The sequence below is a fragment of the Phocoena phocoena genome, chromosome 4 (assembly GCF_963924675.1).
Source record: "Phocoena phocoena chromosome 4, mPhoPho1.1, whole genome shotgun sequence".
Classification (NCBI taxonomy): Eukaryota; Metazoa; Chordata; class Mammalia; order Artiodactyla; family Phocoenidae; genus Phocoena; species Phocoena phocoena.
In genome coordinates, this window is record NC_089222.1 from 143,774,026 (window position 1) to 143,797,086 (window position 23,061).

Consider the following 23,061-nt stretch of genomic DNA (forward strand, 5'->3'; position numbering starts at 1 on the left):
ATGATAGGCATAATAAACAAGTTACATGGTTACATAGTTACATCATATGTTACATGTACCTACACGAGTACCACAGAGGAGGAAGCAGGGTGAGGATAGGGAATGGGTTGGGAGTTTGCAATTTTAAACCTCTTCTGAGAAAGTGATGTTGAGAAAGATTTCAGGGAGTGAGGGAGAAAGCCATGCAGATATCTTTGGGAAGAGTGCTTCAAGCACAGGGAATAGGCAGTGCAAAGGCCCTGAGGCTGAATCATGCTTGCAGAGAGCAAGGAGCCACAAGGTGGCAGACTGGAACAGAGTGGGTGACGGGAAGGGTGGTGGGAGCTGAGGTCAGAAGTGCAGAGGGGAGAGAGATCCGGGAGACCCTCAGGGGCTCTGCATGGACTTTGCCTTTGCTCTGAATGAGATGGGTAACACTCGGAGGGGTTGAGCACAGCAGTGATGAGGTCTGACATATTTTTAAAAGGATCATCCCCTACTCGTCGCTGGTGACTTCCTGCTCATCTATGCAAGCTGAAGCAGCTTACATACATCAGCCACACTGGCCACCATAACAAGCCAAGAGACTTGCCCTTATTTTTAGGTGTTTTTCTCACTCGTTTTTCTTACCAAAGCCCCAGATCCCAGCCATCCTCTGAGGATGGCCCAAGCCCTGCCTGCCCCCGTCACCTCCTCCAGCCTTCACCCCGTAATCTCCCCCACACAGTGCAGCTCCCTGCACCCCATCCAGGCTGCCACAGGCTTTGTGCACTGGCTCATAAGCTCCGCCAGGCAGGGCCCAAGACTCGCCTTTCTCCTACATTCTCCCCAACCCGCTCCAGCTTGAGACAGCGCTGCACAGAGTGGGGCTCTGTCAGGCTGGCCGGCGCCTTGGCAGAGTTCTTTCTGCCTTTCCTGTGGGTCCCTCAAAGCGTTCCTCCACCTCCCTGCCTGCGCCCACCTATTGTGCCCTCCCCTCCTGGCCTCACAGCACCTACTGTCATCTGGACAGCTCTATAAACAATTATATGAGGCTTTTCATTTCACACACCTAGACGTGGTCCTTGGGAAAATAGTAGCAAATCTTTATAAAAAAGAAATTGGAAGGAAAGTACTCAGAAGAGCTGCTTGTGCACAAACGTTCCTTTACTGTTAGTAAACCACCCTGGTGCCAATACTAGGGGGCAGGCTGTGGAGGGAGGCAAATGGAAGCAAAGGAAGCCTTGCCCTCCGTGACCCCACTTCTACCTCATTTTGAATTATTTTTCCTAAAGAGGGCCCCCAAATGTGTGAGCCTTAGAGCCGCAAACCTGGAGGGGATCACCGACGGCACTTGCAGCTCTTCCTCTTTTCTGGAGATGGCCCTGTAGAGAGAAGGAAAGAAAGAGCGGGCAGATCATGGGGGGCACGGGTAGAGGAGACCAGGCGCAGAGGCCAGACTGGGGTGCAGGGCCTGGGCCTCATCTGCCTGGTGACTTGTACCTGGCTATCAGGGGGCTGCACACCCCCAGGTCTTCCTGGTCCGAGACCCCTGCTGCCTCACACACTTGATGGGAACCAGGTGAAAGCTTCAGCCCTGGGCCAGCACTAGGATGAAGCCAGTGAGGCCAGGGCTGCTGCACCGCACCTGTGACCAGTGCAGACGGTTGGGCCCGAGCTTCGTATAATGCTCTGCTGTCCCTGCCTTAAAATTCTTAATATCCTTTGAACAAGGGACCTGTATTTCCATTTTGCACTGGGCCCTGCACATATAGGTAGCCGGTCTGCATCGCTGAGATTCTGGGGTCCCTCCCTCCAACTTTCCACTTGTCAGTGGCTCACTGGCCTCCCCTGAGCCCAAGCGCTGCTACAACCTACTCTCTGGAAAACAGAGCCGTTCTGCAGGGCCACACAGACTGTCTGTGGCTTCCTGGTGTTGGTGGAACCCTGAAGACTTAGAGGAGGGATGTCCTGACGAGCTGTTCACAACTGAACCCACCCCAGGCACCTTTCAGCCACGTGTTCCCGTCCTGGGTCTGCTTCTTCCCGGAGCAGCGCGGAAGCCCTTCTCCAGACAGCGATCCCACACAGGAGGAAGGTTTCTGCAAAAATGGACAGTCAGCCAAGCCCCGTGCCTCTGCACAAGGGAAGGCCTGCCCTTCCCTTAAGGTCTTGGAGCGCACGGCCACCGGCGGGGCCCGCGGGCGCAAGGCAGCACCGCCTTTGAAAGTCCACCTTGAAATACGACCACACTTTCCGGGTCGCTCTAAGGGAGGCCACTTCACCTGCAGACTGGGCCTTGCGTGGATCACCGGGGGACAGGTGCCTGAGGGCAGAGCGCGAGACCAGAGGCGAGCGTGCTGCGGTGGCTGGAGCCCGAACCAGGGCTAAGGGCGCCCGGGGTCAGGCGGGTCTCCGGGAACAGCCGCCGCGCTCGGGACGCACGTGCGCATCCGCGGGGAAGAAAGCGGGGGGCTACCGCGGGCCTGTACACAAAAAGGGCGCTGCGCAGAGTAGGGGCCTAGGCGCCAAACGCCCGCGCGGCCCGGCCTCCGAGGGCAGCCCAGGGCTGGCCGGGCCCCGCGGCGCCCTGGCGCGCGAAGAGGACCCGAGGCTCCTCCCGCGGATGGTACAGCCCGCCCTCCCCGCCGGACCGTCGCGAATGGTCTCGCCCACCCGAGCCCCCCCCCACACCTCCCCCGGCCGCAGAGGAGCGAGCGGAGGGGGCGTGGCGAGATCAGGCCACGCCCCCACCTGCGTAGTAGTGAGGCGGGGCTCGCGGCCAGTGGGGTGGGCCTCTCCTCGCGCCGCGGCGCGGCGGTCGTGGGCGGGGCCCGACTGGGGAGCGAGGCGGGGGTGGGGCCGGCCGCGGCCAGCCCCCGGCTCACTCTCCGCCCCCGGCGCCAGGCCCCGCCCCCGGCCGCCGCGGCGCCGGGACGGGGCGGGGCCCGAGCCCGGAAGGCCCCGCCCTCTCTGTGAATATTGATGCGGCGCGCGTCGGCGTCGCCCTCCTCCCATTGAGCGAGGCTGTGTCGCGTGGCCCAGCGTCGGCGTGACGGTTGGACGCGGGCGCGGCACTGCGGGTCCCGATTGCTGCAGCCGCTTGTCAGTGTGATGAAGATTGGCACCCAGGTAAGCTGTCACTCAACCGCTCTGCCGCCGCCACCGCTCCGCCGCCCCGTCACTATCAATCACGCCGGCCTGCAGGCGCCGCGGCCACCGCCCCGCCGCCGCCGCCCGGGTCTCCGCGGGTTGCCGCCGCCCGGGAGGGCCGCGCCAGACCCGCCGCCCGGGGCAGGGGGCGGGGAGGGGGCTCGGGTGGGGGAGGGGAGCCGCGGGGAGGGGCGCTGTCCGCCGGGCCGGCGCGGGGGCGCGCCCCGCTTGTTTTTCGGTGTGGGCTTAGGGACGCGGAAATTTCTGGAAGGCTCCGCCGCCGCCGCCGCCGCGCGGGGCCCGCGGTGAGGCGCGCGCTCCTAACCGTCCCTCTCGGAGCGCGGCGCGCGCCCCTGCGCGGGCGGGGCGGGGGGCGCGGGGGCGCGCGGCGGGGGCGGGGCCCAGGCTGAGGAGGCGCGCGGGGGCGGGGCCAGGAGCGGGCGCGCGCGGGGGCGGGGCCGGCGTCGCGGGGGCGGTGGCGGCGGCGGGGGTGCTTCGGGGGGTCACCGAAGCCCTGCGTTGGCCGTCGCCGAGTCCGAGGCTGGGAGGGAGCCGGGTGCCCGGTGTCTGGAATGAGTGACAAATGCGTCGCGAGTAATAAACAGCCGATGTGAAGTAGAGGCCTGGGCGCGTCGGGCACGGTCCGGCCACTCGCTGGAATTCCACATTCCTTTAGAAAGAGATCGTGAGTCACTTCAGAAAAGGCAGGGAGCGTTAGTCTGCTTTATATCATCGTCAGGGCTGTTGAAACGCCGTTTTGTTAGCGGTTCCAGGCCTCGGCCAGCCAGGTTCTCCTTCTTGAAGTTTGACTCCTAGAATGCGTCTCACCGCGTGCTGCTGGGGTCGGAGTCCCGGACGGGGGCGGCGCGGGGCGGGGCGGACTGGGTGCGCGAGTAAGGGCAGAAGGCAGATCCTTGCGGGGGGGATACCTATACATGCGCGAATATGCATTTGGTAAATTTGATCGCACACCTGCAACCATCCAGGATAGATTTGCCATTCGCAAGAGGGTTGAAATTAATTTTGATCCCAAGACTTAGGTTTTTTTGTTTTTGTTTTTGTTTTTTTGCGGTACGCGGGCCTCCCACTGTTGTGGCCTCTCCCGTTGCGGAGCACAGGCTCCGGACGCGCAGGCTCAGCGGCCATGGCTCACGGGCCCAGCCGCTCCGTGGCATGTGGGATCTTCCCGGACCGGGGCACGAACCCGCGTCCCCTGCATCGGCCGGTGGACTCTCAACCACTGCGCCACCAGGGAAGCCCCAAGACTTAGTTTTTAATAGAAACTACTGGTTTTTCCTTAGGAAGGGAGTGCTTTCTACTTTATGGTAAATGAAACCCTCAGCTTTCGTTGGGTATACTTGTATGATTTTTCCTGACATGTTGGAAAGGATTTATGTATTTATATAATACATAATTTTATATAAAGTATTTTGAATATTGTATGGAAGAATCGAAGTGAAATGTAAAAATTTTGCCAGTACAGTTATTGGTGATACTCTCAAATCTAGTTGTACATGCGTTTGGAAGATGGCTCACTGACTCAGATCTGCCTTGCATCATTTTTTTTCTTAATTTACCGAGCGTGGAGAGTGGTATGTAGATCGTTTAGTTACAGTATTTGGTTGAATCAGCGATGCACGGCTGTGTGATATTGACTGACACACGGCTTTCCGAAGGCAGCAGTGGAAGGACTCTTCCTGCTTCAGAGATTTACAAGTGGGAATTGAAATATGGTAGGTGAAGTACGACTCGGAAGATTAACGTTCTATGCTGAGGATTTAAGTGTCAGCACTGATGGAATTGGGTGTAAACAGCTGTCCTCAGTGTACTACATTTACATTTCCGTATCAGTGTGTTGTAACTTTAGGACAGTATTACTTAGGATTAGTGAAAGGTAACGTCTGGTTATAACTTTCGCTTTTGTTTCAAACTAATTGAAACTGTTTAGAAGAAAACCTTGAAACTTCTGGACTGATGCAAATCATGCGCCCCAGAGGACCTTTCCCTGCGCTCTGCTGGTCTCCAGACTCCTCCTCTCCTCCTACAAACGGTTTAGAAAAAATAAGAGAGGATCAAGAAGAGAACCGATTACACTGAAATACAGTTATCAAAATACTGAACCAAACTGGTGATAAATTTCTTTCCATGCTTTGTAGTAGCTCACTTAGTAACAGATTGAACACTGGCTCTAATCATTTCTTCTTGAGTATGTGATGCTAATGCTTTGTGCAGATACCTGCAGTTTCTGTTGGTGAAGAAGTCACAGGTGCTCTCCAGGATTTCACGTCTGCCGGTGGAATTGAGTGAGTGTTAAATTTCAGCCAGATGTTATTGCAAATAAAGATGTGATTTTTTTTCTCATTCAGGTTCACAGAGACCAAGTTAAGAACCTCTGCACTGGAAGGCTGTTTGCTCTCAGCCCATCCCTTAGTAGGAATATGGATGTGCCTCCTTTTTCCTTCTTCAAATGCTTATACCGATGGCAAGGGTGACGAGGGAGTAAAAACAGTGCAGCCGAGGGAACCCAAAGCTTCACAGTATTGGGGTCATAGTGGGGTGAGGCCACGTGGGTTTACTGCCTGACACCCGTTGTGATGACTCACAACTGTGATGGGTTACTGTTCTGTCTTGTACAATCTGTTTAGGAAGACGTGGAAAGTGAAATATAGTGTAGAAAAGGTTCAGTTTGGAAATTGTTAGAATAAACATTCAAGGGCTGGGAGGCATGGTTGTTTGGTTGGAAAGGCCTGGCTGCAAAGGGCCCCATCAAATGAGGCCCCTCCGGCCGTGTTGTCTGCCCTCCAGCGAGTGGACAGGGTGCCTAGCTGCTGGGTGCCCTCGCCAGCAGCCGTGCCTAGTGTCGGTGTGTCAGCCCCACTGGTCTAGTCACTGTTTCTGGGAGTTTCACTCACAGAGGGCCTGGTACTGACCCAGCAGACCTGCTGTCTGACGAGGTGGTTTCAGACTCCTGATGCAGAAGCACTGTGGCTCTGAGGACGCGTCTGGGGGACTTGGGGAGGGGACAGAGCAGCTGCTTCTTTCCATGTAGGATTCCTTGGGCAAAGGGTCCTACAGCTTTGTCAGAATCTTGAAAAGTACTGATCAGTCACGTTGCAGGGTTGAGGGCCAGTGAGTTAGTGAACCCTTCAGATGCCCTTTGTCTTGAGTCTTCCCTTCAGTGTTGGCGTGTGCTCGTCCTGGCGGGTCCAGCAGAGGCCTTGTCATCCCTCCGCTCAGGGGGAGCTGCTCAGTATGGGGTGATGCGCTCCTGTCTGGGGGGTTATTTCTGTTCAGGGCGACCCTGCCACCCAAACAGTATGTGTCATTTGGTGTAACCTCTGGCCTAGCAGAGCCTTGTTGGTGGCAGGCTGCAGGGCACGTGGTGGGAGTTGCCTTTATCGTTTGTGTCTGTCTTTGATGGACGCCTGGCTGTTGCAGTCAGGCCCCAGGACGGCAGGGAGCGGGCCAACTTCAAGTCCAGGGGTTTAGGGTCACACAGGAATAAGGAAAAAAGGAATCTAGCGGGGTCCAGGGACCAAGGTAGTGCTGGGCCTTGGGGCTGATGGAACTGCGGCTTGGGCCCTGGCGGGATCCGGCTTCCACCCTGCTCTTGACCTTCCCCGTTGACGTCCACTGTTGCTCTTAACCACTGACTGCTTCTGCACACTGTCTGCTGCATGTTCTCTGTTTCCCAGCTCTGCCCACCTCATCCTCTTCCTGTTTCCCAGCGGACATCCTGGAGACAGGGTGACAGCTCTGTCGCCTTCCACTGTGTCCCCCAGGTGCTGACCTGGGCGCCAGGGGCTCCTGGTCCCCGAGCTCTCCCCAGGGACGGGTGGGCTCCTTTCAGCAGGGTCTGCAGTGGTGGGTGGGGTCACTCGGAAGGGACTGTGGATGGTAGGAATTGTGATCGCAGCTTCCTGAACAGTCTGATCAGACTTGCAGAGGTAATGCCTTCACGAGAGTTTGGCAAGCCCTCACTATATGTCACATGTTGTCTGAGACATTTTACCAAAGTTTGTATTTTTTTTTTTTTTTTTGCGGTACGCGGGCCTCTCACTGTCATGGCCTCTCCCGTTGCGGAGCACAGGCTCTGGACGCGCAGGCTCAGCGGCCATGGCTCACGGGCCCAGCCGCTCCACGGCATGTGGGATCTTCCCGGACCCGGGCACAAACCCATGTCCCCTGTGTCCGCAGGCGGACTCTCAACCACTGCGCCACCAGGGAAGCCCCCAACGTTTGTATTTTTTTTGCATTAAAAATCAGGGATTTAACTTTGCAATAGTCTAAGTTCAGTTATGTGTTTGTGCACAGTTTTTTTAAAAAACAAATACGTGGGCTTCCCTGGTGGCGCAGTGGTTAAGAATACGCCTGCCAATGCAGGGGACACGGGTTCGAGCCCTGGTCCGGGAAGATCCCACTTGCTGCAGAGCAACTAAGCCCGTGTGCTGCAACTACTGAGCCTGCGCTCTGGAGCCCGCGAGCCACAACTACTGAGCCCACGTGCCACAACTACTGAAGCCCGTGTGCCTAGAGCCCGTGCTCCGCAACAAGAGAAGCCACCACAATGAGAAATGAGAAGCCCGCGCATCACAACGAAGAGTAGCCCCTGCTTGCCACAACTGGAGAAAGCCCGCGCGCAGCAGCGAAGACCCAACGCAGCCAAAAATAAATAAATAAAAAAGAACCCTATAAAACAAATATTTATTTCAGTACAATTTATTGCAGCCTAAGTGAAACACCCCTGTGATCCTTTACGGCAGGCGTTCAAAGCTGGGGCCCCGCTGACATTTGGGGCTGGGTACTTCGTGTCCTATGTGTTGTGGGATTTTAGCAGACACCAGAGGGACCCCCACCCCCGGTTGTGACGACCAAAAATGTCTTCAGATATCGCCAAGTGTTTTCTGGGGGACAAAAATCCCCCCTGGTCGAGAAGTACTGACCTAGAACGGCATTTCCCAAAATGCCTTGTGTGGAACCTGAGTTTAATGGGATAGGCATAAATTTTTACAAATTCATCAGTTCAGCTCCTTTGAGTTGTGTTTTTAGTCAGTGTTATTACATATGTTTTCATGTATTTACATAATTGACACATTTCTCATTTTAAATATTTGCCTACAGTCTCTTTATTTTCTGGCCGTGCCCGGTATTGTGAAGCCTTTCAAGCATTTAGGTCTTGTTGTTTCCCATGTTTATTTGATCATCCTCTGGGCTGCCAAGCTGAGCGCCAGCCCGATCAGGATAGGGATGGTGCTGCCAGGCCGACGTCCACGGTGCTCTGTCCCTGAGCTCAGATGGTGCCCTAGGGAAAAGACGGTCCCAAGAAAGAGCCCTTGCCTTGGAGGGTTGGGGTTCCTGTTTTTCCTACAACATATTCATTGACCGTCAGTAGCAAGTATGTCATGAAAGTTTTAAATGGCAGTGTTTAGTGATGCCGGTGATAGTCATGGCCCTAAAGACAAAGCTGTGGTGTGAATCGAAATTCTATCAGCTGTGAAAGGCCGTTCAGCCCAGAATTTACTGAAATGGGTTCTGAAACCATTAAACACCTTTGTTGTTAGAATTTTGCTGTGTCTCTTGAGGACGTAGGTGGTTGGCTTGGAAATATTTTGGGGGGATAGATTTTAACAGGATTTAACGTCTGATTTTATTTGAATATTAAACTTCAAGTGGTACCTCCCAAAATCTTGCTTGAAAAATAAAGTGATACCTTGATAAATGTTTTCCTCAGAATGAGTTCTTGACGGAACACCTCCCTGGGATGGGACATGGAGCCTGGACAGAAGGCAGGGGACATTTGGCTGGTGTTCTCGAGTGGCAGTCACCTCAACGCTCCCACACACACAAGGAAAATTGATTGCACTGGAGTGACGTACAACTGGTGTCCTGCAAGGTGTCTTGGAAAGGATCTGGTTTTTTGAATATAGAATTTTGAGAGTCTTGGGTTCCTTGACAGCTTTCTTAGCTTTATTAGTACACAGGTTTGGTTTAGAAAAGGATCATCAATTAAATGTTTTGGGAAAGATAAGTAACTGCCCCCTAAAATCTAGAGATATAGTTTGTATTGTCTCCCAGCCCTTTTCTGGCTTCATAACCGGCTCTCACAGCCACTAAGACTGAAATTACCCCAGAATTTCCTATGTTTCTCGGTTAGTGGAATTGGTGGAACTCTTAGAGCAGCTTCTGAGAGCAGCTGGGGAGGTGCCCTGCTGGGAAACTGAAGCCTAGCTGGGTGGGCGTGGCAGCCTGGGAGGGAGGGAGCTGCCTGGACGCACCAGCATGTGTGTGGATTAAATGAAAAGTGCAAGAGACTTGACATCACCGAAACTGAGTTAGAGAGTGCGCTGTAGCTGGGGTTATATTTGTGAAGTGTAACATGTCTCTTGGGACAGCTAAACTTTAGGCCTGGGGTTGGCAAACTGCAGGCCTATGGGCTGCGTCCCACTGTGGCCTGTTTTTGTACAGCCCTAGAGCCATGCATAGTACATTTTAGAGGAAAAAGAAGATGGGGACCTCCCTGGTGGTGCAGTGGTTAAGAGTCCGCCTGCCAATGCAGAGGACATGGGTTCAAGCCCTGGTCCGGGAAGATCCCACATGCCGCGGAGCAACCAAGCCCGTGCGCCACAACTACTGAGCCTGCGCGCCTAGAGCCTGTGCTCCGCAATGAGAAGCCCGTGCACCTCAACGAAGAGTAGCCCCTGCTTGCAGCAACTAGAGAAGGCCCACGCGCAGCAATGAAGACCCAACGCAGCCAAAAATAAATAAATTAATAAATTTAAAAAATAAATAAAAAGGGATATGACTACAGATATGAAAATTTTACAAGTAAGAACATCAATGTACAATTTGAAAAGCTGTGGATAGTTTATGAAGAAGATATAAATGATCAGAATTGACCTTGGAGGGACTTCCATGGTTACACAGTGGATAAGACCCCGAGCTCCCAATGCAGGGGTCCCAGGTTCGATCCCTGGTTAGGGAACTAGATCCCACATGCATGCTGCAACTGAGAGTTTGCATGCCGCAGCTAAGGAGTCCGCCTGCCACAACTAAGACCCGGTGCAACTAACTAACTAAATAAATAAGAATTGAACTTGGAGGTAGAAAACTTGCACAGACCAGCAACTTTAGATGAAATGGAGAAAGGTAGTCAAGATTTATCTTTTTAAATTTTTTTTAGTAATTCTTTTTTTAAAATTTTTATTTATTTCTGGCTGTGTTGGGTCTTTGTTGCTGCGCACAGGCTTTCTCTAGTTGTGGCGAGCGGGGGCTACTCTTTGTTGTGGTGCGCGGGCTTCTCATTGCAATGGCTTCTCTTGTTGTGGAGCACGGGCTCTAGATGTGCGGGCTTCAGTAGTTGTGGCTCGCGGGCTCTAGAGCGCAGGCTCGGTAGTTGTGGCGCATGGGCTTAGTTGCTCTGTGGCATATGGGATCTTCCCGGACCAGGACTCGAACCCGTGTCCCTTGCGTTGGCAGGCGGATTCTTAACCACTGATTTATCATTTTAAAAAGGCACTGGCGTGAGTTAGGTCAGATTTTCATGGAACAGACGCTTACTGTGTCAAATGTGACAGCCGTTCACTAACAGAATTACTGCTGTGTACCAGACATTGCCGTGGCGGTGAGGAGTGTAATGGTGAACAAAAACGGAGGCGGCTCCTTCCTGCCAGGAAGTAGTAGAGGCACAAGTTAATCCGAGGCCCATCGGAATAATGCAAGATTACAGCTGTAGGAAAGGCTGTAAAAGGGAGGCATGTTTTGCTCTGAGATGTGGGTCAGAGGTCAGGGGCAGCTCTTGTAAGATGGGGATGACTGATGTGAATGGTCCAGGGGAACAGGAGTGGGCGAGGGGACGAGGATTAGGGTGACCAGTCCAGATGGGGGTGGGAACTGTGCTCAGAGGCTTTGGGGGTTGGGGGAAGCCCAGGGCTCTGAAGAACCTAGAAGGGCCTGGTATGCTTGCGGTGCGGGGAGTGGGGCGATGGGGGGCGGGGAGGGAGGAGTGCAGTAATGACCCAGTCATGCTGCGATACAAGTTATAATCTGTATCTTGTAGGCAGTGGGGATCCTCTGAAGGGTTTTAAGTGGGTGTGTCTTGATCAGATTTGGGTTTCCAGAAGATCCCTTTGACGACTTGGAAACACACCCATGTCCACAGAGGGGCTGGTTAAGTAACTGCACTGAGTCTGCTACACCTGTAGTACTCACTCTGCAGCTGTAAACAGGAGTGAAGGTGATGACAGCCTGCTGGGAAGCACCTTTAGGATGTGGTAAGTGAGAAAAGGAAGGCCCGGAGCTGAGAAGAGTGCACTCTTATCTGAGAGAGGGTGTAACTATTTGCTTATGATAAAAAAGCTTAAACCCCAGGCTCGTTAAAATGAGGTTCCTTATTGGAGAGGGAGGGGACAGGGTTATAGATTAGGTTTCTAAACGTATCTTCTATAGTCAAATTAAATCAAAAGGAGGGGGGAGGACTACCTAAAAATTAAAGCAAAATGAATCAAAAGAATCTAACTAGGGCTTCCTTGGCTCCTTGCTTCTAAGATGACCAAGAAAAGAAGGAAAAATGGTCATGTCAAAAGGGGCTGGGCCAGCTGTGCCCAATGCATGCCCAAGAATAAGCCCATTAAGAAGTTCGTCATTTGGAACATAGTAAAGGCCGAAGCCGTCAGGGACTTTTCCGAAGCAAGTGTTTTCGACACCTGTGTGCTTCCCAAGCTATATGTGAAAGTACGTTACTGTGTGAGCACAGCATGGTAGTCAAGAATGGTTCTCAGGAAGCCGGAAGGTTGGAACACTCCCACCCTGACTTAGACCTGCAGGTGCTGCCCCATGGCCTCCACCAGAGCCCAAGTAAGGAGCTAAGTCCTTAAAGACTGAAGAAATACTGTTCTCTGGAAACACAATAACATGGAAATTATACTTAAAAAAAAAAAAAAGAAAAGAGGACTTCCCTGGTGGTCCAGTGGTTAAGAATCCGCCTGCCAATGCAGGGGACATGGGTTCGATCTCTGGTCCGGGATGATCCCACATGTCCCGGAGCAACTAAACCCGTGCACCACAACTACTGAAACCTGTGCACTTAGACCCCGTGCTCTGCAGCAAGGGAAGCCACCACAATGAGAAGCACAAGAACCAAAACGAACGAAGAGTAGCCCCCGCTCGCCGCAACTAGAGAAAGCCCACACACAGCAACAAAGACCCAGCACAGCCAAAAAAAAAAAAAAGAAAGAACAAGAACCTAACTAGGAATTGAATTGGTGGCTTAAGTACACAGAGAATTATTATTTCCAGTGACTTCAAAACAACTTGGATTGTACATCTATCCTAGTGGGATAAATCCTAAAGACAAAGGAACTACAAAGAAATCTTAAACAATTTTTAGTACTTGTATTGTTAGTAGTAATATTCATATTATTTTGAAACTATATATATATATACATACACACATATAAAGTGATAAATAGGTCATTATGTTACTGTCATTTGGAAATCATTTTCAGGGTAAGAAAAGAGATATACAAATATTAATTTGAAGTAAAGTAAATACCCTGTAATCCCAAATTTGAATTGGAGGTATCAGTGTTAATTTGTACAAAATTTTTATGAGAAAACATTTCTTATCCCTGTCCATTGGAAAGGCTAGAAACAGTGACCAACCAGTAGCAATGAGCACACAGCACCTAGATTGTGGTTTCTACGTATCATTTCCCATTGGAATCAAAGCCCCTTGGATCAATGGCAAAGTCTGGGTTTGACACAGAAAATAAACAATATGAGCCTGCAGTATCTCGTTTTACCTGAAAGCAAGAAAGCTATCAAGAATTACTAGAGGACTTCCCTGGTGGCGCAGTGGTTGAGTGTCCGCCTGCCGACGAAGGGGACGTGGGTTCGTGCCCCGGTCCGGGAAGATCCCACATGCCGTGGAGCGGCTGGGCCCGTGAGCCATGGCCGCTGAGCCTGCACGTCCGGAGCCTGTGCTCCGCAACGGGAGAGGCCACGGCAGTGAGAGACCCGCGTACCGCAAAAAAAAAAAAAAAAAAAAAAAAAGAATTACTAGAGTGCGTTAAAAGCTGTAGGAGGTAACTGAAGGGGCTTACATTGGAAAAAGATGGGATAATTTGGAACATCAGAAAATATATACATGTATAAAAAAGCTGTACTAATTATTATTTTTTTTTTTTGCGGTACGCGGGCCTCTCACTGCTGTGGCCTCTCCCGTTGCGGAGCACAGGCTCCGGACGTGCAGGCTCAGCGGCCATGGCTCACGGGCCCAGCCGCTCCGCGGCATGTGGGATCTTCCCGGACCGGGGCACGAACCCGTGACCCCTGCGTCGGCAGGTGGACTCTCAACCACTGCACCACCAGGGAAGCCCTGTACTTATTTTTTACATGTTTAAACCCGTGGATCACAGCCTCACTGGTCACTATTTGAGAACACTCGGGAACCAGCGCGTTACTCTGCAAATTGATCCCAGAGGGAAAGCAGCAAAGCCTTAAGAAACCCCATCGCTGGGGCAGCAGTGTGGAGAGTGGACTTGGGGGACGGGTGGGGTTGGCAAGAGTGGCCATGGGAGAGAGGTCTGGAGGCATTACGGGGAGCTCAGGGAATGGAGGTGTGATGGTTGGTGATTGTTTCTGTAAGCTTAGTTGTTGAACCAACAACACCAGATGGCTCTTCTCCAAAGTGAAATTCTGGAAAATAAACTTTACGGTTGCAATTGGTGTCTTCATCGCCCAGCATTTCAACTCTTCCATGCTCATGGGTAGTATCGTTACCATGTGCTGGCAACATACGGTGGCTGCATCATGTCTTTCTCATACGTGTTGATCGGGCAGGAGGGAGGAGTTCCTTTCCTTTTCAGTAATTGTTACGATGTTTTGGAGATGTCTGACTTGCAAACCTTGGCTGTTACTGGGAGATGCCACTTGTACACTTAGCACCAGGCCGTCATTTTCTCTGGACTCGTTAATGTTTGCAAAGCAGAGTAACCTGTGTGTGTAGCGTTGAACGTTACATGACTGAAGGTCATTTGTGGTGTGTGCCTGGTGGTTCACCTACTTCATCCATTCTCTTAGTGTTTCCCGTTTTGAATGACACTATAATTCATAGATTGAATTGATGTAATGAACGTTTGTAGGCATCAGAGTTGTCAGATTGTCAAACATTTGCCTGATTTCCTTGTGAGTTCTACAGTTATCTTAGAAACGGTTGCCATAACACAGACTGCTGGTTACTTCTCCAGCAAAATTGGGTTTATTCGGGACCAACGAAGAATTGAAATCTGGGGTCTACAACCATGGGGCGCCCGTGCAAGTCCCTGCGTGGCCAGGAGAGGAGAGCTCTTTTAAAGAACTCTCGACTCTGGAGTCGAGCGTCCGCTGGAGGAATGGGGTCCATCCGGCGGCTTTTCACTGCTGGGCTGGGCTGGGGCAGTGTCTCCTTGGCTGAGGCCTTGCCAGGCGGGAAGAGGAGTCTGTCCACTTTCTGTCGGGCGGCCCTACCGTCGGGGCGTGGGAGTGCGCCTGCTGGCCTCCCAACTCTATTTCATTAAGGGTTCTGTTTATTAATTTTTACAAGACGGAGTTCTGTTGTGTTCTCTGAGATAGCACATAGAGGGAATGGCAGGGCCTGGGAGCCAGACAGATGGGCCTCTCAAAGGCGCTCCACCTTTGCACCTGTTTGCTCATCAGCAGGGCTCCAGAGACTGCCGAGCGCTCCGGTCCCTACTGGCGGGGGCACAGGAGGCCGCACACCTCACTCTGCTCACGGGCCTGGGGGCCAGGAGTTTGGAAGGGCTGCGGTGGGAACGGCCCGTCTCTGCCCCACAAGGTTGGGGTCCTCAGCTAGGAGGGCGCCGGGCCGCGGATGGCTGGGTGGCTGAGGGCTGGAGTCTTTTGGAGGGCTTTTCTCAAATCTGGAAGTTGCTGCTGCCTGTTAGCTGGGACGTGAGCTGGGCCGCTGAGCCCAGCACCTCTGCGTGGACTCTCGCTGTGGCCTGGGCTTCCTCACAGTGAGCGCAGGGGGCGCTCTGTTTAGTCAGACTTCTTTCTTCTCGGGGCTCCAGAAGTGAGTGTCCCGGTGAACATGGCGGCGGGAGCTTCCGCAGCCCTGGAGTCACACAGCGTTGCTCCGGATGCGCTCTCCTGCTTCCCAGCAAGTCGCTGAGTGTAGGCCACGTTGAAGAGGAGGGGACAAAGACCCCCATCTCGGGAGGAGTGTCGCAGTTTGGGGATGTGCTCTAAAAGTGCCTCACTTAGGTCTGCACATATATAGACCCTGGGAAGATATCTCCTCCCTCGTTTTCCTTCCTGCCCTCACTAAGCCCCGCTGTGATGCTGGCAGTGCAAAATGAAGATGGACCCTCCTGGACCAGTTCTCTGTGCGTCTCTGCGTTAGCGTGGGCCCCGTAAACAGGACTCTGATGCAGAGCTCTGATCTTGCGGGAGCTTCTGCTTGGCCCGCCCAGGTGGCCGAGAGACCGCGTGCCCGTGGCTGAGTGGGAGCGCGCGGTCGACCACGTACAGTGTGTGTGTGGAGCAACACCAAAAGCCCGCGTTCACCAGCACTTCGCAGCAACTGATGAGTTCAGAGAGGTGTTTGTAAAAGCATCAAAATTCCAAAGCTTTTTGCATCTTTGGTACTTTTCCTTCCAGCCCTGACGAGTCCAGTGTCTCATTTATGCTGTTCCATTGGCCTGTTTACCTGTTCTTGTGCCGTTACCCACTTCTTAGTTGTTACCTGTGGCCTTGTGGGATGTTTTGAAAGTTTTTGAGTTTTTCAAAAACAGCAGGAATCTTGATTGGGATTGCATCTGCGTGTGCTGAGAAAAACCAGTAGGCTCTCCATAAGCTGTTAGGGATGTTGGCGGGTACGAGGTTAGCCTGCACAGACTGGGCGCATTTCTTACCCAGCAGTCCACCAGAAAGTATAGTGACAATGAGATACTTTTGACAGTAGCAAGGAAAACCATGACGTGTTTCAGGATTAATTAACCAGGGCTACAGAAGACCTCCACAGAGAGGACCATCAAACTTTTTAAGTTTTATTTTTTTAATAAATTTATTTTTTCTTTTTGGCTGCGTTGGGTCTTCGTTGCTGTGCACAGGCTTTTTCTAGTTGCGGCGAGCAGGGGCTACTCTTGGTTGCGGTGAGCGGGCTTCTCATTGTGGTGGCTTCTCTTTTGTTGTGGAGCACGGGCTCTGGGTGCACGGGCTTCAGTAGTTGTGGCTCGAGGGCTCTAGAGCGCAGGCTCAGTAGTTGTGGTGCACGGGCTTAGTTGCTTCGCCGCATGTGGGATCTTCCCGGACCAGAGCTCGAACCCTTGTCTCCTGCACTGGCAGGTGGATTCTTAACCACTGCGCCACCACGGAATTCCCCGGACCATCAAACTTAATAAAGGATGTAGGAGAGGACCCCACGCTCTTGGTCCTAGAGAGCTGTCTCTTCTCCCCACATTAATTTCCAAATACTTTTTCAACATTGTTGTAAAGTCGTTTCTTTTTTTTTTTTTCCCCGGTACGCAGACCGCTCACTGTTGTGGCCTCTCCCGTTGCGGAGCACAGGCTTCGGACACGCAGGCTCAGCGGCCATGGCTCACGGGCCCAGCCGCTCCGTGGCATGTGGGATCTTCCCGGACCGGGGCACGAACCCGCGTCCCCTGCATCGGCCGGTGGACTCTCAACCACTGCGCCACCAGGGAAGCCCGTAAAGTGTTTCTTGACAGCAGGGACTGTGTTTGGTTTGCTGCTCCATACCCAGCATTTAGAACAGAGTTTGGCCCAGAGAAGACGTTCAGTAAATATTTGTGGATTGAATGAACGGCACAGTTACGTGCACAGCAGATTGTGTGCCCTGCTTTTCCACTTGGCAGCACCCATGAGACTTTTTCCTTGGACTTAACCTCCATGTTCGTGATTGATGGTCGGAACCGTAATGGATTTCACCATTCCCCTACGGATGACGTGTAGGTTCTGTTTCTCTTTTCTATCAATGTGGATAAGAAACATTATTTGCCTCTGACTTTCTTGCCATGAGTTTTTTTTTTTTTTTTTAAAAACAAAAGGCTTCATTCTTTTTTTTTAATTTATTTATTTTATTTTTGGCTGCATTGGGTCTTCGTTGCTGCGTGCGGGCTTTCTCCAGTTGTGGCAAGTGGGGGCTACTCTTCGTTGCCCTGCCCAGGCTTCTCATTGTGGTGGCTTCTCTTGTTGAGGAGCACGGGCTCTAGGCGTGCGGGCTCAGTAGTTGTGGCTTGCGGGATTCAGTAGTTGTGGCTCGTGGGCTCTAGAGCATGGGCTCAGTAGTTGTGGTGCACGGACTTAGTTGTTCCGCTTGCCGTGAGTTTTTTTGTTTGTTTGTTTGTTTTTGCGGTACTTGGGCCTCTCACCGTTGTGGCCTCTCCCATTGCAGAGCACAGGCTCAGGACGCACAGGCTCAGCGGCCCAGCCACTCCACGGCATGTGGGATCTTCCCGGACCGGGGCACGAACCCATGTCCCCTGCATTGGCAGGCAGACTCTCAACCACTGCGCCACCAGGGAAGCCCCTTGCCGTGAGTTTTTAATGCCCTTTGAAATGAGGCTTTTGAGCTCTTCTCTTTTGAGAAGAGATTATTTGAGGTTATTTTTATATATTTTTTATTTTTTATTTTTTCTCTTTTTGCGGTACGCGGGCCTCTCACCGCCGTGGCCTAGCCCGCCGCGGAGCACAGGCTCCGGATGCGCAGGCCCAGCAGCCACAGCTCACGAGCCCAGCCGCTCCGCGGCACGCGGGATCCTCCCAGACTGGGGCACGAACCCGTGTTCCCTGCATCGGCAGGCGGACTCTCAACCAGTGCGCCGCCAGGGAAGCCCTGAGGTTATTTTTAAATCAATATTTATTAAGGCTACAAAGCTACAGCCCTGTTTTTCTCTCTATGCTTTTATGTTAGAATTTATAGATTTCATTGTTCTCTTTATAAGTTTAGTACATTTTGATCTTTCACCCGTAAGACAGCCCTTGATCACCTCAAGACGGTCGACTACACGCGCCATTTTTAATGATCAGTCCCATACACAACTTAAATCTCCGTATGTGTTTTGAACCCTAGTTCTAAGTTTAGTAGATACACTTTTCGTTTTAAGCACCTTAAATATCTGACCAAATAAATAAAACCTTCTCAGTAGATCTAGTAACTTAAAATTACACATGTAGTGAATCTCAAGTTCTCAAACTTTCCAGACCTTCTACCAGGAAGTGACGTTCGTCGGATGAGGAACTTGGTTTTGCTCACTGCTGCACCCTCAGGACCTAGACTAGACCCTGGCAGTCGGTAAACTTGCATAAATGAAGTAATGTTTACAATCTTAGTAAATTTCTTGTGCCTTTTCACTAAAAGAGAAATGTGTAAAATCAGTAACTCAGTTATACTTTTAAATTGGAATCAAGGCTAAAACCTAAGATTAATTTGCTAAAATTTCTTGCGTACTGCACACAACTTAAATGTCAAACATAGATTATTCTGAAGCTAAACACAAAAATATTAAAATCTAAATCTCCCACAGGGCTTAGAGACACCACTAAGGCAGGAAGGAAGTCATCTCAGGCGAGTCGGGCTTCTCATCTGGGGGACCACGTGGGCTGGGACGAGGGGAGCTGGGGTGCTGCTGACCTGGGGCCCCCTCCACCGTCTGACCCGCATGCTGCACCTCCTCTTCCTGTCTCTGCAGACTGAGCCGTCCTGGACCTTCCCGGACTCACCGTCTGCTCTGAGCAGGAAGGCCTTCTCCACCTGGTGGGACTCAGCCAGTCTGTCTGCCTCTGGCTCTTCCCTGACTTGTCAGTTGTCCTTGACTAGATGCTTAGAAATATTGAAACGCCTGCCTGTTAGATTTGGCTCACCTTTCATCTTTTTGTCTGCCTTTCAGGTTGCAACACTAACGCTGTCTTCTTAGCTGAGTTTGAGAAGAGTGTAACTTTTTTTTATGGGTAACTATACATATGGTCAAATCGCCTTCCAAACCAATTACACGGTTTGTGAGACCTAGGATTCCTTCAGGGTGCTGGGTGTCACTTCATCTTTGCTAGCAAAGTGGCGCGTTGTCGTTTTAAAGTTAATAATTGCTAGCTGAGAAAGGATGTATAATTTAAAATTTTGTATTTCTTTAATTACTTTTAGTTTTAACGTTTCTGTACATGAAAATTGGAAAGTTGTGTTTTCTTCATTTGTGTTAGTCTGGCTGGAACTCTTGAAAGGGTACCAAAGTGACAGTTTCCATAAATGTGTTCTTTTTTAACTGGATGAAACTTGTAGAAATAAAATGGACAAAAACCGTGTCTCACCCTTAAGCACCATGGTATTGTTAAGTCTGTTGGATTGGCAGTTCTTTGGCTTGGATTTTAGAGCCTCACGTGACGTTAAGAATTGAAGACAGTTGGAGGAAAGGGAACCCGTGTGCACTGTTGCTGGGGATGTAAAGTGGTGCAGCCACTATGGAGAACAGTACGGAGGGTCCTCCAAAAGCTAAATATAGAGCTACCATATGATCCTGCAGTCCCACTCCTGGGCGTATATCCGGAGAAAATGAAAACACTGATTCAAATGTCCATAGCAGCACTGTTTCCAGTAGCAGAACTACGGAAGCAACTGAGGTGTCCATCAGCACATGAATGGGTAAAGAAGTGGTATCTATTTACACAATGGAGTACGACTCAGCCGTAAAAAAGAGTGAAATCCTGCCGTTTGCAACAACATGGAGGGACTTGGGGGGTGTTATGTAAGTGAAATAAGTCAGAGAAAGGCAAATACTCTATGTTTCCCTTATATGTGGAATCTAAGAAATAAACTAGCAACTATAACAAAACAGAAACAGACTCAGAGATATAGAGAACAAACTAGTGGTTACCAGTGGGGAGAGGGGAAGGGCAGGTAGGGGTAGGGGATTACGAGACATAAACTACTAGGTATAAAATAAGCAAGATACAAGGATATATTTTACAGCACAGGGAGTATAGCTAATATTTTTTAATAATTATAAATGGAGTATAACCTTTACAAAAAGAAGTGAGGACACTGGTGTTCCGTTTGAATATAATAGAAGCTTACTTTTCTATGTAATGGGGGAGAGAATTAGGGATTAATTGATTGTTTAGAAATCTCAAGTTAACCTTAGTTTTCATATAATGCCTAAAAGAAGAGTTTTTGCTAAACAAAGATGAGCCTGCTGACCTTTCATTCTTGGGTTGGATGCTTTATTTCCCAGTTAATGGTAGGTTTCCCTTCGTTACTCAGGTTCTGTCTTGGGCCTGCCTTGGCCAGGGACGGGAGGGCCTGTAGCTGAGTAGCTGAGGTTGCCAGAGGCCTGGACCAGGGCGCACGCTTCCTCCCGAGCCCAAGCAGCTCTGCGGGATGTGTGACCCTGTGAATTCTGCTGGGGACCAGGGCACGCGCTTCCTCCCGAGCCCAGGCAGCTCTGCGGGATGTGTGACCCTGTGAATTCTGCTGGGGGCTGTCTGCCTGCCCGCTTGCAGGTGCCAGGCCGTGTTTCTGCCCCAACATGGAGGACTATTTTGCTGCAGCCTGGAATTGGGCACCTGCGGACTTTGCAGATAGATGGCTGCCGGCGGGCCTGGACCACCCTTTCAAGCGGACAGCGCCATCTGCTGGCAGCTTCTTCCAGGCGCCTTCGGTGTCCTGCGGGAGTGGGACCTTGGCACTCTGTCCCCATCTTTTTACTCAACAAAATGTTAGTCGTATGGAGTTGCCTTTTTTTTTTCTTATTTTTCCACTTCCTTGCGTGGTGTTCCATTGTAGAGAGAGTATGTATTTTCAAAGCTTTTGACGCAAATTTCAAATTTTTTCCTTTAGAACAGTTGTACCAAGTTATGTCAGATATTGAATTTTTAACCAGGTTGGTAGAGAGAAGGACTACACGTCTATATGTTTTTAGAATGAAACGTTGACTTGTCCCCACTATTTATTATGGGCATTGTGAAAGCCCTCAGAGTTGGAAGAGTGATCCGCCACTGCCTAGATCCCGCGGCTGTGGGCTCGGCCGCAGTTGTCATCTCATGGGGCGGGCCGGCTGGAGGCTGGAAAGTAATCGTGGAGAGTTGGCCCCCAGCCGAGACCCACGTGGCTGTGGCTCTGCCTTCTTGGTCTAGGCCCTTCCAGGGCCTCTGCTGTGCATTTTGTTCAGGTCAGCTGTTGGGAAGCCACTGTCAGGTGGACGCCTGTAGGTGAGCAGCTCGGGCCCCTCCCGGCGCTGGGCTCAGGACCGGCTGGCTCTGGGTGTCCTCGGCCTGTCTCAGCACCACTCCAGTCTGCTTCGGATTCACACAGGTTCACGTGGCCACCCCCTCGTCACCTCTCCCCTCCCCCTCTCGGCAGGACACGCCTCTCGAGACCCCTAACATGATTACCCCTGTAAAGACCCTGTTTCTAAGTGAGGCCCCACTTGCAGGGCCTGGGGGTTAGGACCTGGGCTATCTTGGAGGACACGTTTTCACCTCTGCACGTGCTGGCCACGCCCTGACGATTACCGGGCTTGTACTGGTGGCCCAGACTCGCTCGTTCAGAATTCCCTCGTGGGTATTGAGAAGCGTCTCAAACCTTCAACGTCCCATCTCTCGCTTTCTCCTCCCAGGCCACAGACCCCGCTCCCCGCCGTTGGCTCCACCTCGGGACATGCGGCTCTGCTCTGCCGGTGGCTCAGGTGGGAACTGTCAACCCTCCCCGGACCCACCCCCCTGCCCATCCCGGGCCATCTGCACACCCTGTGCTCCTCCCATCGGCCCCCGGCCACACGGCCTCCGCCCTCCTCAGCCCTACAGTCCCTCACCTGCCCCGCACACTGTCAGAGGGACCGTCCCGAGCCGGGAGCCTCAGGGCCCTTCTGGTCAGACTTTCCTGGGGCTTCCCTCCCCCGCCCCAAGAAGGCGCACAGTCTCCACGTGGCCCATGAGTGGGTGTGACCTGCTCCCGTGTCCCCCGCTGCCCCCCAACTCTGCCGTCCCCCTGCACGTGGCTCCTCTGTCCTGTCTGCGGGGGGCACGGGTGGCATCCCCACCTGTTTCTCCCGTCTCATTTACCTGTGTGCATGGTGACAGCTGAATGACAGCGTTCCCACCTTTGCACCGTGTGCAGATGTGAGCCGACGCCCAGCGCAGCCTCCCTGAGCTCACCTGTGTCCTTCCTGCCTGAGGTCGGCCTCCCCAGGCTCAGTGTCAGTGCACCTGCCCCGCCACGCAGCCGTGTGCCCCGCCAGCTGCGCGCTCACCCTCTGTCGTGTCACCCTGCCCGAGCGCCCCTACGCCCTCCGTGTGCTGCCTGGCCTTCCTCTTCCTTGTGGCCCAGGGAAAGCCCCAGGGCCCAGGACAGTGTCCCGCATGTGTAGACATTACTAGGTGTTTGCTGGGTGAGTGAAGGAATAAACCCAAATGCCTGGAGACGTGATAATGCGTCCGGGCCTGGGGCAAGTACAGACACGCAATCGCCAGGCAGGTGCGGGGCTGCTGAGTAGGATTTGTCTTGTACCGTAGTGTGAAGGACGGTTTTTACTCTCCATGTGAAGATATGTATTTAAAAAGGTATACGGGTGCTGTGGAATAAGGGGACAAGAAATGCTCTGAGTTATTAACCGATGCTTCTCTGCTTTTGTCTTCCCAGACACCATTTGCTTTTGACTCAAGATGATTTGATGTTTTATAAAGAACTCACTCACCATGATGGCTACACAGACGCTGAGCATAGACAGCTATCAAGATGGGCAACAAGTGAGCGCTGGTGCTCTGTTCCACATCCTAAGTAGTCAGCCGACCTAGTACTGAAACACGAACAGTGCCTTGTGTATTCACAAGCTAGTTTCCGTGAGGGTGCAGGTTCAATGTTGAACGTTTGGTGCATTTATTGTATCTTGGTGCTCAGAAAGATTAGGGGTAGAATTGTTCAAGTAGTTTCCTAAATGACAC

General features: G+C 52.0%; 1 protein-coding gene across 3 annotated transcripts in view; it reads left to right on the forward strand.

Moving 5' to 3' along the window:
- The first annotated feature begins 2,938 nt into the window (after nt 1–2,938).
- The window catches only part of PKNOX1 (PBX/knotted 1 homeobox 1), a 47,528-nt gene continuing 27,405 nt past the window's right edge, over nt 2,939–23,061 (forward strand). The window contains exons 1-3 of one of the 3 annotated variants that reach the window (XM_065877051.1): nt 2,952–3,090; nt 21,738–21,806; nt 22,760–22,866. In XM_065877051.1, coding sequence (XP_065733123.1) covers nt 22,816–22,866 — 51 coding nt within the window. In that variant the 5' untranslated portion in view covers nt 2,952–3,090; nt 21,738–21,806; nt 22,760–22,815. Of the gene's footprint in view, nt 3,091–21,737; nt 21,807–22,759; nt 22,867–23,061 lie in introns of all 3 variants that reach the window. The other 2 variants (XM_065877052.1, XM_065877053.1) reach the window with 2 other exon arrangements.